The sequence below is a fragment of the Archocentrus centrarchus genome, chromosome 14, assembly GCF_007364275.1.
Source record: "Archocentrus centrarchus isolate MPI-CPG fArcCen1 chromosome 14, fArcCen1, whole genome shotgun sequence".
NCBI lineage: Eukaryota > Metazoa > Chordata > Actinopteri > Cichliformes > Cichlidae > Archocentrus > Archocentrus centrarchus.
In genome coordinates this window covers 37674227-37693693 of record NC_044359.1, presented here as the reverse complement: position 1 = coordinate 37693693, position 19467 = coordinate 37674227, and the positions used below count along the sequence as shown (strand labels likewise).

At 41.3% G+C, this 19467-nt stretch overlaps 1 protein-coding gene across 1 annotated transcript in view; it reads right to left on the bottom strand.

The window, feature by feature from the left end:
* Positions 1 to 319: 319 nt before the first annotated feature.
* Positions 320 to 19467, bottom strand: part of LOC115791758 (phosphatidylinositol-binding clathrin assembly protein-like) — a 42568-nt gene continuing 23420 nt past the window's right edge. The window contains 7 exon segments of the mRNA XM_030745990.1: positions 320 to 1665; positions 4721 to 4822; positions 5179 to 5238; positions 11828 to 11927; positions 12005 to 12035; positions 12784 to 12912; positions 15831 to 15941. Of these exon segments, the coding sequence (XP_030601850.1) occupies positions 1651 to 1665; positions 4721 to 4822; positions 5179 to 5238; positions 11828 to 11927; positions 12005 to 12035; positions 12784 to 12912; positions 15831 to 15941 (548 nt within the window). The 3' untranslated portion in view covers positions 320 to 1650.

Sequence of the window (19467 nt, the reverse complement as noted above, 5' to 3'; positions counted from 1 at the left end):
CATTGTCCAGAGTGGGTGTGTCCCAAGACCTCCACAAGGAACTGGAAAGCCCTGTCCTGGCTGCATTCAGATGGGAGGCCCAATACTACATCATACAAACTACCAGGAGATATGGGACAATATGTGGGTCAGGATGGCCAGAGAAGCATGTATGTGACATACTATGTACTGGGACAACCAACCAATCAAAAAAAACCCCAACAGTTTTATTTTTAGCTCATGCAGGATGAATTAATACTAGTGCCCAGGAATAAAGTCAGGATACACTGGGCTCTGGTACCTTTGATGAGTTTAAAGTGTAAATAAACATGAAGCCACATAAGTGTGAAAGCTTGCACTTTATTGGAAAAAAAATACAAATATAATCTGTAGGGACAACGCACAAAAGTTAATGGATTCAGAGGCACTTTCATGTTCAAGCCATCTTTCACACCCGTGCCCACCCATTCCTGTGACTGGCAGGATCAGTTTTATATAAGCACTGATCAACAGTGCTCTATTCTCCTGCTTAACTGACCCCCCCCCCCCCAACCCGGTGTGAGCCAATCATATTCCTAGTGTCTCACCGTGTCCCATCTCATCCATAACATCCAAATGCTCCCCTATGAAGACCAAGTCTGAGCATGAAAGAGTCCCTGCACGTTCAGGTGAAGAAGGCCAACTGGGAGCTTCGATAAATCTAAGAATGAAAGGCATGCCAAGGATCAAAAGCATAAATGTGGATTCCTTTCCAATGCGATGCTGCCTTGATCACAAAATATAATCCTCTTACTGATGTGAAAATTCACAGAAACTGACCCCAATCATTTGTTGGTGCTAATGAATTATTACATTCATACTCATCTCTCAGTGAACCACACAAGTGTACAAGCATCATGCGAGTACAAAGAATATTTAGTGCCCTAACAGCAAAACATGACATCTCTTTATATTAACTTATTTTTAAAAATCACCTCAACCACTCAAAATCCAGTTCTACAATCAAGAATAACTATGTATAAACCTGAAGACCTCCCTCTAGCAAGAGGCCAGTGAGTAGTTACATTTGCTTCTTGTTTTTTTATGTAATCCTCTCTTAAAGTAATCATAAATAAATACAAACATACACAAGGAATGTCTACTGCAAGCAATACATCAAAAAGGAGTTTGCTTGTTGTCCTAATATGAGGGTGTTTTAAGAAGTTAATCATAATTGATCATTGAAAGAAATTACTCTCCCAGCCTCGTCTGGAGAAAGAGGAACAAAAAAGACAATTCAAAGAGCAAACAGGTGGTGTGATGACAAACCAGCTTGTTTTCCCCTTGGAACATGAAACAGTGATATCAGAAAGCGCTCCCTCTGGATGTTGTGTTTCTCTCAATGCAGGACACAGTCAGGATATGTCCCTGTCACATGGTTTTAAATGGCAGCACACACGTTTCCTCTCCTTTTATGACTTAGACATGACAAGATGGGCACAACATCCTCTGTGAAGCCTCTGTGAAACGGCCAGAGCTGCCCCAAGTGTTGATTTTATTCAACAAGTCTTTTTTGAGCTGTTCATTCCCATAGAGGCAAGTTCATTAGACGCAAACAGCAACTTTGCCTGGATAATTGACATTGCTGTGAATCATCTTCAGATGTGGAAGATTCCTCCTCCCCCCCGCTGGTTACATAAACTGCATCTGGGAAGAACAGGAAAAACAAAAAACACAATGTCAGCATTTTTTGGGGTTGGGAAAAAGCATGTGGAAAAAGGCTGCAGGCCCAGCGATGTATAACCAGTATCAAAAAAATCAACTAAGGCCAAATCTTACAGGAGTGAGAGAAGCCTGCCAGAAAACCAAATGGGTGTGCAGTGTGTGCAAAGATCATCAATTTAATAGTCAGCTTCACTCGATCAGTAGAATTAATTGCAACTCTCTTGTCCCAGTTGTGTGGACCACTTGACGTTTTAATGGCACATAAGCTAAGCTGCATCTAAAGATGCTCTATAACAAATTGTAGAGAAAGAGCTTTGCAGCAGGGTCCTTCCCTCGTGCTCTGAGGGAGGTGAGACAGGAGGGGCTATAAGGTGTGGGTGACTCAGTGACAGAGGGAAGAAGGAGAGAGGATGAAAACACAACAAGATAGAAAGAGAACCAGTAAAGAACCCAAAGAAATGAAGGGGCTTCCCCCCTGAAAAACGCCAGCCATACAGTGATGTAACCACACTGCACTCGAGCTGTGTCCAAATTCAGGGGCTGCAAATTCAAAGGCCGCATTTGTGTGCCGATTAGGTCACAGCGAGGCGACGGAGGCTGTCCATATTCGAAGACTCCTCCAAATGCAGTCATCGAATGCGTCCTCCTTTTTCCCAGATTTGAATGATGGGTCTGGTCTATCCTTCGTGGCCTACCATATCCCATGACTCATTCCACATCAAAACTCAAAGGCAACAATGGTGGAGGAGAGCGTTAGAAGTCAGAAATATGACTGTTTCTGTGACACAAAATAAACTTTTAAGATGTTTTCAGGCGAGAATGTAAATGTGTAAACCTCAAATATCAGCTCGTTTTAATCTATTGCAAAAAGTGCTCCAACATTTTTGGAGATGTCTGTTGCTGTTGCTCTACCAGCTCGCCTCACTGGCTGTCAGCTGACCAGGCAGCTCGCTATACCTGGAGACAACGCCCGAGTCCCGGGACATCGTTTTCAAACCCCCGCTGGCTTTAAACACAGATATAACTCCCTCAGATGATCTCTGACAGCTGATGTTTGGTTTATTTCAGTGTTTCATTTGTTCCTGAGCAAATCAGTTTGGCTGAGGTTAAAGTTAAGCTTCATAACTGGATAGTTTTATTCAACATTAATGTCTTACTAGAGAGCTGTTAATATATTTGGAAATGAATCATTCGTTCGTCTTTATTCCTTGATGTTGAAATGTGTTATATTTGTTTTAACAGCTTATTTTGAATTAAAGCTGCCATTAAATAAACCACTAAAAAGAGAAAAAGTTCAGCTCCATTTTAACAGCTGCTTTTCCACAGCTGTACCTTTGCACTGTCACGGTTACTAGGCAACAGGAGCTATCCTGAGGTAAGGGCAGGTGACGCAGATATGAAGGCTAGACCCCAATTTCACAGCTGCTCATTTCCGGCCTTTGTGGGCTTCGAAGGACCCGGTCTACGCAGACGAGCCCCAGAATTAGGACACAGTTTTGGTGTTGGCTCTCACTGCGGTATCGTATCACTTCCTGTTTCAGAGCGCAGTGGTGTTTCGCTGTTTCTGCTAGCCGTTTAATCTGTGTAGCTTAAATAATCTAGATTAGGGCTGCAACAATTTGAGTAACTCGAATAATTTGATTATAAAAAAATCCTCAACACAAATTTGTTGCTTCAATTGTCACCGTGTAAGTGGAGCATTTCACCCACATTAGCAACATTAAAGCTCATAAAGGGTCCTTTAACACGGAGTGGATCATCGCTGACACGTTTCTCTACACCTCTGTGTGTGTGTGTGTGTGTGTGTGTGTGTGTGTGTGTGTGTGTGTATGTTTATAATACCTTGTGGGGACAATTTTCCTGACATATACTACGTTGTGGGGACCAATTGCTCCTTGTGGGGACTGGAACCTTGTCCCCACAAGGGGAAACCCTGTTTTTGGGTCAGGGGTCAGAGTTAGGGCTAAGGTATGAATTGAGTTTAGGTTAGGGTTAGGGTTAGGTATGTGATGGTTAGGGTTAGGAAAAGGGTAAAGGTAAGGTTTAGGCTGTAGAAATGAATGGAAGTCAATGGAAATTCCCCACAAATATAGCAAAACACACTTGTGTGTGTGTGTGTGTGTGTGTGTGTGTGTGTGTGTGTGTGTGTCTGTGTTGTGCTCGCTGAGCTGAGATTTTCAGTTGTTAGCTACCAGAACAGATCTCTATCGCCACAGTTTGCTAGTGGGTGCCATGATTAGCACTAGCGATCATTTGGTAATGACAGAAACTCCCGGTCACCCGTTCAGCAGCGAGGGGCTCCATCAAAATATTTTTTATGCTTTAATCCCTGATTAGCGACTAAATGACCTGCAGATGAAATGTATTTAGGAGTGCACGTGTGAATACAAAGCATTACAACATTAAACTCATGCAGCATTAAACTCATCTCAATCACATGACACCGTAAGAAGAAGGTGCAGATAAAACCATATAGCACTGCTATACTAAAATCAAAAATGTAAATGGACTGGTTCTTATATAGTGCTTTTCTACTCTACATGAGTAAAGCGCTTTATACAGCATGTATCATTCACCCATTCACACACAAGGACTTTCTACATCTAACTTGGGGTTCAGTATCTTGCCCAAGGATACCTTGGCATGCAGACTGGAGCAGTCAGAGATCGAACCACCAACCTTCTGATTAGTAGACGACCTGCTCTACCTCCTGAGTTACAGGCACCCCAAAAACCACGGTTCCATCCACAGTACTCGTGACTTTTACTCCAAAGCATCAAGCAAAAGGTTCCTACCAACTGATGGTTGTTTGTATTTCCATCACGGTCTAAAATCCTACAAAGACTTGGGACACTAGTCCAGTCAAATATGAAAGAGTGATGGCTGTTTTTACATTTCATTTTTGTGATGACTACACAACAATCTTCTCTGCTGCAATCTGGTTCTTGAATGTTCAGAAAAATACTTTGAACCTAAATTTGTGGACTTCACTATCATAATATACTTATGCAGAAACAGTGGCACATATATTCATTACCTGTGCACCTGGACTGGGCCCAAAGGGGTTGGGTGGCCTCATCACAGGCTGAGTATACATCATAGTGGGCTGTGTGATCATCATGGAGCCCATTTGGGGAGGCTGATGGGAAAGAAACAGTAAATGACGAGTGAATGAATTCTAGCATTAATTCCCCTCCAAAAACAACGGGGCCAGTTGTGTCACCTGAAGGTGGTATCAACATAAATGTTTATTTACAGTCATTCAAAGCAGATTTCTTCCCTCTGTGAAACAGATGAAAGTACTAAAATCATCTTCAATGAGATGATAATTTCTGTAAACACATATGATACCATCTGTTCTGACTTCAAAAATCAGTCATTATAGCTCACCATGTGGCAGAATAATAATATATGACAGTCTCCTCCTTGCCTGTTTGCAAAGTGTGTGATACAGAAAGTGAAGTCCTCCTCTACATACAGTCACAGTTTACTTACCATTGCATATGTCATCATGCCCGTTGGTGTGGTTGCAGGGAAAGCCATGACAGATGGTGTCTGTAGTGACACAAAGATATGATTATTGCCCTCATTCTAGAGGAACAAAGAGAAATTCTTCACTAGTGAGTAACTACTTGCTACTGAGATAAGACTTTATAATAACTACACACTGTTAAAAAAGCATATTGTGTGACCTTATCTAAAGTGAGAACTATCATTGCCTTAGAAAGCATTTACAAATGAAAGTGAAAGGCCAGCAGTTTCCCACAACAGAAAAAGAAAAAATGATACAGAGCACACGAATATTTACTGCTAGATGCAAACATTACCCATTTGAGGTCTAAAATAGACCTCACTCCAATAGAGCACTTTGCTCTCAGACTGCTGGCTTACTTGGGCCCCTCTTCTGTGGAACCAGCTCCCAGCTTGGATTCAGGAGACAGACACCCTCTCTATTTTTAAGATTAGGCTTAAAACTTTCCTTTATGATCAAGCTTATAGTTAGGGCTGGATCAGGTGACCCTGAACCCTCCCTTAGTTATGCCTCTCTTTTAGAGATAGGGTGAGGAATGCAGCCATTCGGGAGGGGCTCAAAGTAGAGCCGCTGCTCCTCCACATTGAGAGGAGCCACTTGAGGTGGTTCGGGCATCTGATTAGGATGCCTCCTTGGCGCCTCTTGGGTGAGGTGTTCCAGGCATGTCCCACCGGGAGGAGGACCCGGGGTAGACCCAGGACATGCTGGAGAAATTATATCTTTCGGCTGACCTGGGAACGCCTTGGGGTCCCCGCGGACGAGCTGGTGGAGGTGGCTGGGGAGAGGGAAGCCTGGGCTTCTCTGTTTAGGCTGCTGCCCCCACGACCCGGCCCGGCATAAGCGGAAGAGAATGGATGGATGGAAGGATGGATGGACAGTAAATTACATGCAGTACAGTACATGCAAATGAAGTCCATCATGGACAAGAAAGATTTAACCCCAATCAACTGAACTTAGGAAAAACCTACACGAGTAACAAGTCATTTTTTCTACCCCAAATTGTTATAAAAATTTCGTCCCAATAGCAAAATGGGAGCGAGATCTTTCCATCATCCCAGATCAAAACTTCTTTAAAATGGCTATTTATACAATACAGAACTCTCCATAGAACACACTATAAAAGGACAAACAATGTTCCAAATGGGCCTTAAACACTCAAAACACCCACTGTACAGTTGGCTGTCAGTGCTACCCCCAGGCAGTAGAATTTTAAGTTGGCACAAATTCCCTGGAAGTACAAGTTCTAGAACACATAAGTACAATATCATGGTATATCTTAATGGGGTGCATATAAGCCTTAGTGTCTTTATTCATCATATCAATTTAGAAGCAAATGGCTGAGTAAGAACCAGGAATAAGAAACAACAAAATAAAAATAAACCATTGAGAATACGGTCATTTTCTGCGATTGGCATTCTCATGGTAAGAACTAACTTGTCTGAGATTGTCAGTAGATGCATCTATGTTATGAATTTGTACATCTTAGTACATCAGTGTTCTCGAGTTATCACATTCACAAAAGTTGAAATGGCTGCCTACCCAGTGGGATAACAACAATACTCCATCATCCTTTTTAGGGTGCGGGGCAAAAAAATAAAAATAAAAAAATTGTGTATTATTCAATGGAACTTGGGCACCCGGTGTCACCCCCCTTTCTAGTTTCCCGGTTGCCCCATCAGGTGAACCACCATGTGAGGTGGGTTGGCCATTCATGTGACTGCTCGCTTTGCTACACGGCCTTTTTAATTACACTATAGCCATTACAGCTCACACCCACTTACCGTGAACGCTGTGTCCGGCGCTGCCCTGTTCCTGAGATGGGCACGCATTTGTCATCGAGACAGCCCGCTTGCTAAACCTATCCTGTCTAGCAGCTTTATTAAGAAAAAAAAAAAATGTCAAAACGTGTAAATGGGGCCTGAATCTTTGCGGCCCTACAACGTAACCTCCGTAAGCGGCCAGCGATGTTGCCGGTGCTTATGCTTGTGCAGGTACATTATGTGTCAACTGCCGTCAGATATCAAGTGGGAAATCTATACTGTAACCTGCCCTGCACCTCCTGAGAAAAAACAAATCATGTCCGTTATGCCCCTCCCAACCACGGGGCACTATTAGCAAGGGACGGTGGAGAGATGTCCCTACCAATATTTGCTCTGTGGGTGTAATTAGCACCACACCGGACCCTGAGTCATCGCCAAAAAACCCGGAAATCGAGTGGACTACCAATGTTAATACCAAACCTTTTGAGTACATGTGCAGGATCTGTCAGTATGCTGAGGAACTAAAATGTGAGAATTTATTTGGTCTAAATAACTTGGTCCTTTTTCTTCCATGTATTATTAGTCGTGATAACCGGAATTACCTTTCTACTTATTATTTGTGTTTAATTTATAATGTATTTATTTATATATTTTTTATTGTATTTATATTTTTATATATTCAGTTTTTTAATTTAAATTTAGTATTCATTTTCAAGAGATTATAGAAATGCACTAGATTTCAAGGTATTCATTGTTCTTTGTGTGCAATAAATGCAGTTTGTTTACGAAGTCAGTGAGTGTTAAATAATCATAATATCAATACTGACCAAAATAACTGTGATTATGATTTTTTCCATTATCGAGCAGCCCTAGTAGGTGACTCTCTACCTCCTGAGCTACAGCCACCCACGTGAGTCTTTGGGAGAGGAGGAAGGAAAACACCCTTTGTTTTGTTTGCACTAATAAATGAAAGCTGCCAATACAGACAAAACGTGAAGTGCTTTTTTTTTTTTATCTATATTTTTAGAAATACTAGTATTGCAAATTTCACTGAAATACCATAACATCATTTTGAGGCTATATTGCCCACCCCATTCTAAACTTTTAAACATCCCACAGACATTTTTTTCTAAATTATCAGTTTAATGATGGACACTTTGTGGTGTTTACACTTATTTGTGAACCTCTATGAAATATTAACTCGTGTGATAAAAGAAAGCTATTTCAATACAATATAAATATATTTAAAGTTAAAAAAAAACAACTCAATTTTTAAAAAAATTACTTAGTAATAATAATTAGTGTGCATGTTATGTATAAATGTACATCTAAACACTTTATTTACTTAGGCTTTCTGAATAATACCATGAACTATTAATGGTTCCTAAATATCTGGTTTGTCCCTGATGTAATACTTAATTTATATATATTAATCCATCATTTGTAAATGATAAAGATGCTGTTACTAATCATTTATATACAGGTTTATTAATTAAGAATAAAGTACTTCTATCTGTGTATATAAATTACATACTAGTGTGTACTAATGTAGGAGCAATGCTTTATAAATTATAATTTAGGAATTTCCTAATGCCTTACTAATGCTTAACAGTGTGCAGTTAAGTGTTACTGCTATTTATTTAAAAATGTGACCCCCATCCTTTTCCTTTTTAAATAAAACATGCTCTATCTATAGGTTTATGTATAAATACTACCAGCTGATATATATTGATATAATTTTTTACGTAATGCAAATAAATCATCTTTTTTGTGCATAAGAAAAAACACGTAACCAATCCAACTTTGTCCAGACTTTGATACTTCATTCAAAAATAACTGCAATCCTCAAATCTTACGTATCTTGTGAGCCGCAAGGAAAGACATGGCAGGACACTACCGGTTATGAGAAACCAAAGAACTCAGCCAATATGAGGATTTATGTAGAACTTCAGGCTTTTTAGACTGACATCGGCACAACTAATGCACATTTGAAAAAATTATTTGATCAGTATCATTTGGAAAAGGTCCAGAGATATATCAAGTTCAGTGTAAAATATTAAGGATAAAAACAACATTTATGGCACAAAAGCTTTCCACAGAAAATATATAGGGTATTAGCAAAAGACTGAAATAAAACTAGACACCAGCTGCATTTGATGTTATATTTGCTGAAGAGGGAAAAAACAGGTCGAGGTACAGGAAAGCAAGAAGCCAAGTGTGGTAGAAAGTGGTTACTGGCAGGTGTGATTCTTTGTGTGGAAAGAGATTAAAAGAGGAGAAATTTGAGCATTCTCTGAGTGCTCCTTCCTACCCCAGCAGCCCCTGCAGTGATAACAAACCCAGATTTGTCTAACGCCCAGTTCTCCTGGGAAGGATACATTTCATTAACTATTCAGTCATTACCGAGGGAAACAAGTGAGTCAGACATGATGCTGGTGCCAAAGTTGGAGCTTTCATCACAGACTGTGCTTCTTTCATTGCATCAAGACCTTTCCTTCAGAACTCTGCTCTCTCTGAGTGTCTGGATTGTTGGGGGTACCTCACTCAGTGTTCCTCAGGTAGTCTATACTATTAACGCTGAGAAAGCTGAGAAATTGCGCTTCGCAAACAACATAAAGTTATTCTGGTAATTGTTGCCCAAAATCCACAAATGGTGGCACTTTTGAAGTGCTGTTGGGCCTGTGGTAAATAAAGGGTTAAGATTACCTTCATTTTTGGTTCTGATTATCCTTTAATCCCTAATCCTTCTGGATCTGCTTCGTAGAATATCACCTTTCAAGTGCCCATTTCTTTATGTACAGCTTCATCTGAGAGTGCTTTTGATGATCATCAGATATTGGTCCGTGTCATGAATAATCTGTAGCCTCTTTCGCACCAACAGGGTTCTGGAGCCGGTGCCTTTATTTGAACCATTCAGTGTTTTTTCCACCACGGAACCACTCGGTGCTCGACTGAAAAACGGGTTCAACTCCGTCCTCACAAACTAGCTGGTCTCGAACCCAGAACGCATGACGAAAGTGGCAGAAGGGCGTGACTCTGCCGTCTCAACATCAAGTTTTCTACCATATTACATGTGTATTACATGAGAAAAGCGAAGCGATTTTCACGGCTGTGAATTAGGTTGGGCTCTAAGGCTGAACTTGCTGCTTTGTATCAGTTCATATCACAGATAAAAGGACACAAAGTGCGTACTTGTCGTCTTGCTCTAATCTCTGTCTGTGTTTCCCTCTGTGCTGCACACAGATGCTGCAGTTTGGTAAAATGTGAGAAAGGGGAGCGTGTTCTCCCACGTTTGTATGCTTTGGCTTCCGTGTCCAGACGAGGACCCGCCCACACAGTCATACGTAAAGGAGCAGTTCACAGAAACGCGGTGGGAATGCGGGCCCGTTCTTAAGCGTTTCGCCGGTTCATTGAAACCAGCGCTGGCACGAGCACCGGCTCCTCATCAATGGAAACGTAGTGTATGTGCATACACTGAAGAGCAGTTTAGAACATCCAGCCTTCTCACGTCACGTGAGCAACGATGGCGGAACCCGGAGAGGGATGATTGGTTTAGATCAGGCAGGCCGTTCCTCCCAGAGTGGGGTTTTGTCACTGGACTTCTATGCTAGGCATGGATTGGCCATAACAAACATGTTCAAACATAAGGTGGCTCATAAGTGGTACCAGAGCACCTTGGGCCAAAGGGCCAATGATGGACTTCACTGTTGTATCATCTGATCTGTGGTGGTACATCTTTGACACTTGGGTGAAGAGAGAAGCAGAGCTGTCACCTGATCACTACCTACTGGTACATTAGATCAGATGGTGGGGAATGCTGCTGGACAGACCAGAGAAACCCAAACATGTACTGAGGGTAAACTGCGAGCGTCTGACAGAGGCAGTTTTTTAGAATCTAAATTCTATGTTCGGAAGGATTTCTCTTGCATCATGGGGAAGGTTGGGGACAGAGTTTGAAAGGGCCACATTCAAGACCTCCATTGCTGAGGAACTTCAACTCACAATCGTTCAGGGGTGGTGTGAATAAGATTGTTACCGCTAGTAGACACCAGTGATGAGGGAAGCTGTCAGGCTGAAGGAGGTGGCTTTCTAGGTTTGGTTGGCAGAAGATGGGTATCTGAGGGCCAAAAGGGGCTGCAGCTTGGCAGAAACCTGAGCAAATACATTGGCAAAGGTGGCTGGGGTAATTAAGCCAAGAGATTATATCTCTTGGCTGGCCTGGGAACTCCTCTGTGTTTGCCCAGATGAGCTGGAGGAGGTGGCTGGGGAGAGGGAGGTCTGGGTTTCTCTGGTTAGGCCACTGCCCCCGTGACCTGGCTCCAGATAAGCAGAAGAAAATGGACGGATGGATAGGACTGACCCCAGGCTGTGGCATGCCATCAGTGTTAATGTCAGTGGTTAGTGTTGCTGTTCAGTGTTAATGCAACGCTGTGTCTTACAGCTACTAGTGGTGGCATATCCTCTGGCAAAGACGTACAGCTCAGTGTAGAATTGCACATTGCAAGAAACAACTATTCAAGGAATCCTTCAGAAATCACAAACATTAATTAACACTGACAGACAAGAAGGCACTGAATATGAAACTTGAACTATTAGGAAAGAGGGTGTAATGCTCCCATGACATATTCAGAACAGATATAATTTGGTGGCTTTTTCACAAACTATTTCTCAAAAAATGATAAATTGTTCCTTTTGGAAAAAACTACATCAGCTAAGTTTACTGGCGACTTTATAAATGCCATCAGTTTGTCCTTTTTCAATTCTATTGTAACCTTTATTTAAAACAAAGCCAGTAAAACCAAATACTGTGTTGCTGGCTGAGCAGAAAGGCACAGTGAGGTGACAGCCCTACCATGGTTGCAGGATTCCAGGTGGTAGAAGGAGCTGTCTTGGGATGCCAGTTAGTTCCACCAGTTAGCTTCTTCTCACCAGGCTGACTCCAGTGAAGATCACTATAGAGATCAAGCAAAATATTATTCAGGTGTAGTATGCAGTATCAGGGCCAATAAGCTAAATAAAATGCACTTACTTCTTTGCTGTGCCGTTCCCGATTCCCAGATCTGAAGAATATAGAAGCCAAATTATGAATGTGTGGCTGTGAAAACACTTTTATTCTAATGAAAAAAAGCTGATGTTATTTCCTTATAATGCTTAGATTTACATACTTATTTATTAGAAGGGAAAGCACAGCCAAAAAAGAAAAATAAGGAATGAAAAAAGTAAAGATCCAGCTGGCTGGGCGAGAACCAGATGCTGGTCTTCAGCTGCTGAAGACATTTCTGTGTATGGTGTGGTATGTGCCTTAAAGTAAAGTTCCAGTATTTTTAAACCTGTGGTCTACACTGCTATCTTAATGGGTCTAATAATAATAATTTGACAAGTTCAGAAACACTTAAAAGTTTGGTTTATGGAAAAGTCTTTTTTGAAGTCTTGCAGGAGCTGAGTTAAGATAGGATAAATGTCATTTAGAGTTGGAGACTGCTTGGAAGAACAATTGAAGTTGAAGCTTATCTAAAATGTTTCAAAAACAAACAGCAGTCAACAGTTTACAAAGCTACCGGCTACCTTCAGAGTACAGGGAAATGCTAAATTCGTGCTCAGCTGAGCTGTAAAAGGATGAAAACACTTGTCTGTACACTGCATTGCAGAAAATCAGGTCCAAAGTGAATGACCGTTTCTAACTGAAAAAGAAATGACTCTTTATCTGGGTTGCCTACACATTGGTCTTTTACAGCAGTATTTAGTATTTCACTCACTTAAAAATTCTGAAATTTTGAAGAAAAACAAAGAAGAAGAAGAGAAACTTACTGCCAACAAGATTGGCGAGTGACGAATCCAGATCATTGGATACTAGCTTGTGCGGCTGCTGGCTGTTTAGAGTCACACTCTGAGTTGTTGAGGCTGCCACTGTGGGTTTTAGGATGCCACCTAAAATATCTTAATCAAAGGGGGGCAGGACAAAGGGAAAGGAAGGTAAGGGAGGGGGTGAAAGGTTGGGGGGGACCAACAACAGGTAAAGATGCAACAGAACGGACATGACAGAGTAAGACAAAAAGACAAACACAGAATGGTACATGAGGTACACACACAGAGACAGAAAGAGAGAGGATGTTGAGTGTGGATGAGGCAAGAAGCAGGGCTCTAAAAAGGAAAGAAAAGAAAGTCATCACCAAGACTGGCAGACCAATGTGTGTTGAGTCAACTCACCCAGACAGGCAAAAACGCAAAGACCCAGGGAGGGTGTTTGACACCAGGACAAGAGAAAGGGGGTTTGGGGAGGAAGGGGGAGTGAGACTGTGAGCAGCTAAGAACCAGTGAGGGTGTGTAAACATGTGAAAAAGATTCAGTGTAGCATTCAGAAACATCATTGTTCTTGCCAAATTAATGACGATAAATTTGTATAATTGCCATAAAGTAATGAGGCAAAGTGCGTAACAGTTTTTAACCTCAACCACACTTCAATGGTAGCGTTAGTGACAGTATTTATCTAAACGAACAGCTCATTCATCACCAGTTTTCTTCAAACTCATTTCAGGTGCACACAATGTTCAATGCAATTTATTAGTTACAAGAATTACATCTAATATACCCCACTGGTTAAAACATGCAGGCAGTGAAAGAAGCTAGATCCTCTTATTTTAGAAATCTCATAAATTGTAATAAGAATAATCTCAGGGTGGATCAACAGTATAGTTTCTCCTCCACCTCAGCATGCTTGGTTACTTTCTGACGATTGTAACACAGTCACTTTGTGAATAAGGTGATGAACTTTAGATCTAAAATCTTCTCACATTCATCCACTTATGAAGATGGTCATCAGTGCCCTGAATCTTTGAGCTCATTCTCTCCCATCACACTAAATGATTACATCTTTTTATTAGCTATTACAGCACTTCATTCCTGTTTGTATTTGGTATTTTTCTGTGTATAGTGCTTTGTGACTGTCTGTGAAAAGTGCTTAATAAATAAACTTTACTTAATCCAGTCTCATGGTACATTCTGTATAATGACAAAGGCATTCTGTTCTATTCTATTCTATTCTGAACTTTACTTGAGAATTTTTAGTCAAAAATTTTCTTCATTTGATTAAATATTGTCTTTATTTAAAATTTACATGAGTTACAACCGTCAGACAGTCAAGTATCTGAAAGTGAGAGCTTCTCTGTTTTGACTTTTTTTTTTTTTGCAGTCACATAAAATATAAACAGCAAACAAATCACTTTTTGTACCTGTGCATGCTAAAAATAACCTTTTTCACAAAATGACAAGCACACGACACACAAATTCATGTTCAAACACTGATGACAACATTGTCCTATACATGTACCCATCTTACGCTTTTGTATTGAACAGAGTGAACAGTACATTTCATGATTGAGGTTCAGCCATTAAAGAAACCTGAAAGTGATATCCTGGTTAGTGAAGGTTAACCCGATACTGCTTCTTCTAAGCAATGAAGAAGAAATTTCCAAGCAAATCACTTGATCAGTTACAAATTTCAATAATTACCCACTACGTACCACAAAAAGTAAGGAAATTTGTGTTTGATCGATTATTTCTTTGTTGTAACAATGCCTCTTGATAATAAATCATATTATACTGCTGGAAAGCCTGTTTATTTCCCCTTAAATGGAGCCACATTTGTAAGGAAAATGCATTTGTGGGTTGAGCAGGACAGCCGAGTATGTGTGCTGCCCCCATGAAAAAGTTCCCAAACCTTCTCTGCCAATGCCAAAAAGCTTCTCCTGCTATGGATTTGTTTTGAACCAGGTTCTGACAATCAGGCTCATCACTGGAGGTAATCTCAATGCAGAGAGATATCAAGATGAGATTCTGAAACCAGTGGAAATCCTACATCTGCACAGTCTGGGACCAAACTCCACCCTCCAAGATAACAACACACGGCCCCACAGAGCAGGGTTATCAGAGACTACCTCCAGAATTTGGGAGTGGAGAGGACTGCCTGCAGTCCAGAACTTAATAATAATAATTTTAACAGAAAAACAAATTTCCTTGATGTACTTTATTCTTTTAGGAAAATCTTAATCGCATGCAATGCTCAGCATCAATTGTAAGAATATATAAGACAAGGAAAAAATAATCACTGACATGAATACGTCACTTCTGTGGTTGGCTGGTAAAGTACAAACAATATCATTTTGACATTAGGAAGGTTTTCTTCAGCCACTGTTCCTCTGCCTGAGCAAATCATCTCAAATGGTCCAGAATGCTGCTTCAAGGTTTCTCACCAGGTCCCCTAAAAGGTCCCACGCAACACCAATTCTGGCCTCCTTACACTGGCTCCCTATAAAATTTAGGGTCTATTTAAAAATTTTAGTGATCACTTTCAGAGCCCTCCACAGTCAAATGCCTCCATATATCCATGAGCTACTACAACCGTACCAACCACTTAGATCTCTGAGGTCTGCTGATCAGTGCTTGTTGGCTGTACCTAGGTCCAGGTTATAGAAAACAGTGACTGTGTGTTTGAGGTTGTGGAACTCACTTCCACTGGATTTAAGATGTGTGGACTCTGTTGATACCCTTAAAAAGAAACTGAAGACCCACCTGTGCAGGCTAGCTTTTATTTAATTCTATCATTTTAAATGTTGCATTTTATTCTGTATTGTAAAGCACTTTGTGAACTCTGTTCTTATAACGTGCTATATAAATAAACTTTACTTACAGTAAATGGGTGGCTGCTTTGGGACTGGCTGAGAACACTAATCTACATACCCCATTCACAGACAGGCACTTTGATTTGTTTGTTCCAAAACCTCCATATTCAATGACTGCATGTATGTAAAATCTGCCCACCAATCTTCAGATGGCAGCTGTAGCAATACAAAACTTACCCGTGGAATCCAAGTTGTTGGCATTAGTGTTGTTTCCAAAGACGGAGTCAAAGTCTACATTAAGACCTCGCAGGTTCTGTGGTTGCTGGGGTGTTGGGGAGGCTGTAAACCCTGCTGAGGAAAATAAAACTACCTCAGAATACAAAATTTAATGCCACAATTCCTATCATTCTATACTGGTGATCAGTAAAATATGCTGCATTTTACACTGAGAATTTATGAGTACTTGTATATTAAAGTGACATTTGGGAGTGGTACAGGGTTGCAAATACCAAATTTACCTCCAGTTGCCCTATACATTTCATGCCATTTCTTTTGTTCCTTCCATGCTACGGTTTATTTTCTCTGATCAAATAAATGATTTTCATAAAGTGGGTGGCTACATAGAATTCTGGTTTACTAAGAAAATGTTTGCTAGATTGTATCGAGTACATTTGTTCAGGATGAGTTAGTTTTGAAAAATCAATTTCATTAATGTGAGAACTTGCTGCTATCCATTTCATTTGACAGTAATAATAGACACACAAGAGCATATACACGTGCATCTTATGAACTAACATGTTAATGCCCACTTTTGGCCTTAGAGGGTATTCAAACCCTGCTCTGCTGGTAAGTCAAAGTCCCCTGCTGAATCAGCTGAGCCACACTTCATCATACTTTTTGCAACTTGGTAAATGGGCTGGTTCTTACATAGTGCTTTTCTACTCAAGCACTCAAAGTGCTCTATACAACATTTCTTCACTATCTATTCAAACACACTTTTTTTCTACATCTAAGTGCTTTCTATCCAACATTCGCAAACACATTCACACTCTGATGAATGTATCGGGAGAAACTCAGGGTTCAGTATCGTGCCCAAGGATACTTTAGCAAGACTACTTATGCAGACTGCAGCAGCCAGGGATCAAACCACCAACCTTCTGATTAGTAGATGACCTCCTGTTCTACCTCCTTAGCCACAGCCACCATTCATACAGAAGTATTTCACTTGATTGGATCTAGCTGTCCTAGGCCCATCAGAAACTAGATTTTATCTAGTTCCATCTATGTTTTGATCAGTGTCTCAGGATGGACCTTGAACAGCCTGAGGTTATCCACCTCTGAATAGACCAGCTACAGCAGGGGGCTCAGAATGGAACAGGGGCGTGGTGTTGTACGGGCATGGCCCACAGAAAACGTCTGACACACAGCAGCGACAGCACACAGGCAATAAAACAGAAAAGGTAGGAAGGGGGAGAAGATGAATTCATGAGACCAGGAAAGATACAGCAATGAAAGAACAGTGAGGGTGCCAAGCAGGTGGAAAGGTCAGAAACTGCAGAACAAAAGTAGAGGAAGTCAGCACTCATCAAATAGCTAGACTAAATACAGGCCAATATTAAGTGCAGCACACAACTAGTAGCTAACAACATATCACTGCAGGCTCAACCCATAAGCTTACAGGAAGCAGAGGATGAGAAGGGCGGCATATAGCAAGAGCACACTGATTTCACTCATAGACACCATGTTAACCCACCTCTACTCATGAGAAATGATCAACAACATCTAGCTTCTTTTTTTTTTTTTTTTAAACGTCTTCAGTTTGTCAGCAAGACAGTCATCCACAGTAGTACCTGTGATAAATGTCTATCTGTGCAGCAGTATCAAAATCAGATGTCAAAGAAGAGCCTGAGTAAAAAAGGACTAATGATCCAGGGGAAAAAAAACAAAAATGAAACGGTTGCGAAATACCCCAGAGAGATGGAAAGCGAAAAAGATTAACCAGCCTCTTTTTTTTAAAGAATGTTAAGAACATGGCCTGATCTAGTGGAAAAAGGCAGTAAGCCAGATCTTTGAGAAAAAAAAGAAACTGTATGTACTGACCAGTGGACCCCATCGGGCATTTCCTCAATTTCTTTCCCCCTCAGAGATATCTGGTCTGCTGTATTTACTGCATACCAATTTTAAAGTCACAGTAAACCCTCAACGGAGATGTATTAAGTTAGCACAATTTTACTATGTGGACACAAAACAAAAGCTAGAGTTTAGAAAAGAAGACATTCAACTTCACCACCCTAAGCAGTTCAGAGGTCAATGGTCTTCATTATCAAAACGGTCAGAGTCCAGGGCTGATATCCAGAGACATTCATTGTAATAAAAGAGGTGTGTATGAGGTTTGTGCCGTGTAGCATGTTTCAGTTTGGGGACTCTTGCCTAAACTGTTCGTGAATAAATACATGGAACACGAAGCTGTGCCAGTCAACCATACAAGACTTCCGGATAGCTGATAACGGCTCAACTACTCTAAGAAATATTGCTGGCATGATCAGTTTTGTTAGTGCTACAGCACTCTGTCATTCAGAAATACTTTAAAACTGATATTCCTCTCTGCTTCAAGAAACATTAAATAGTGATTGGTGGCAGGTCAAAAATTACTGACTCTAGTCAAGTATATGACTGTGATCTCAGCCATGTCACAAGTACAGTGCAATGAAATGCAGATTGCATCTAACCAAAAGTGCTTGAGCAATGATAAAAAAACAGCATATGATAACAGGAGCAGTATATATACAGAAGTGCAATAAAATAGTCCAGGAGGGTTGAGTAGTGCAGAGTATGTACATGAGCAGTGCATATACACAGAGAAATAAAAAGCTCTGTCGGGGGGGGGTGTTGGTAGTGCAAAGTAGAAGTAGTGCAGTAGTACAATAAAACTCAGTAGTGCAGTAAAAGTGGTGCAGTAGTGCAATAAATACTCAGACCAGGGGTTTTAGTGGTTCATGTGTGAGTGAGGTGATGGGGGGGTGGGGCATGTGTACTTGTGTATGTGTGTGAAGGGTGGTGGTGGTGTCGGGGGGCAGAGTTCAATAAGGACACAGCTGTGGGGAAAAAGCTGCTCCTGAACCTGGTGGTTTTTGTCTCCTGTAGCACCTTCTGGAGGGGGGGGGGGGCAACGTCTTCCAATCTGACACAGAACAGTTCCCATTCCAGACGGTAACACAGCTGGTTAGGATGCTCTCGATGGTGCAGCGGCAGAAGTTCACCAGGATGTCTGAAGAGAAGTGGTTTTCCTTCAGAGTCCTCAGGAAGAACAGGCGCTGATGAACCTTCTTGGCCAGGGTGGTGCAGTTGGTTGTCCAGTTGAGGTCCTGTGAGATGTGGATCCCCAGGAATTTGAAGCTGGACACACGCTCCACTGCCGCACTGTTGATGTGGATGGGTGGGTGAGGGTCCGCATTCCTCCTGAAGTCCATGATGAACTCTGGTTTTTTTGAGTCTTAAGGAGCAGATCGTTGTTGCTGCACCACCTGACAAGACGATCCACCTCCTCCCTGTAGAACGACTCATAATTGTTCCTGATGAGGCCAATCACAGTCATCATCTGCAAACTTAATCATGGTGTTGGAACCATGATCAGGTCTGCAGTCATGGGTGAAGAGGGAGTAGAGGAATGGACTCATGATGCAGCCTTGTGGTACACCAGTGTTTAGCGTAAGAGTGGATGAACAGTGTTGGGCTATCTGAACATGCTGGGGCCTGTTGAACAGTGCAGCATGGGGCAGGCAAAACACAGCTAATTTACAAAAACTAGAGACACTGAGCCTCACGTTGTTCACGCACTGCCATCTAGAATCTAGCGTGGGGTAATGTTTGAGAA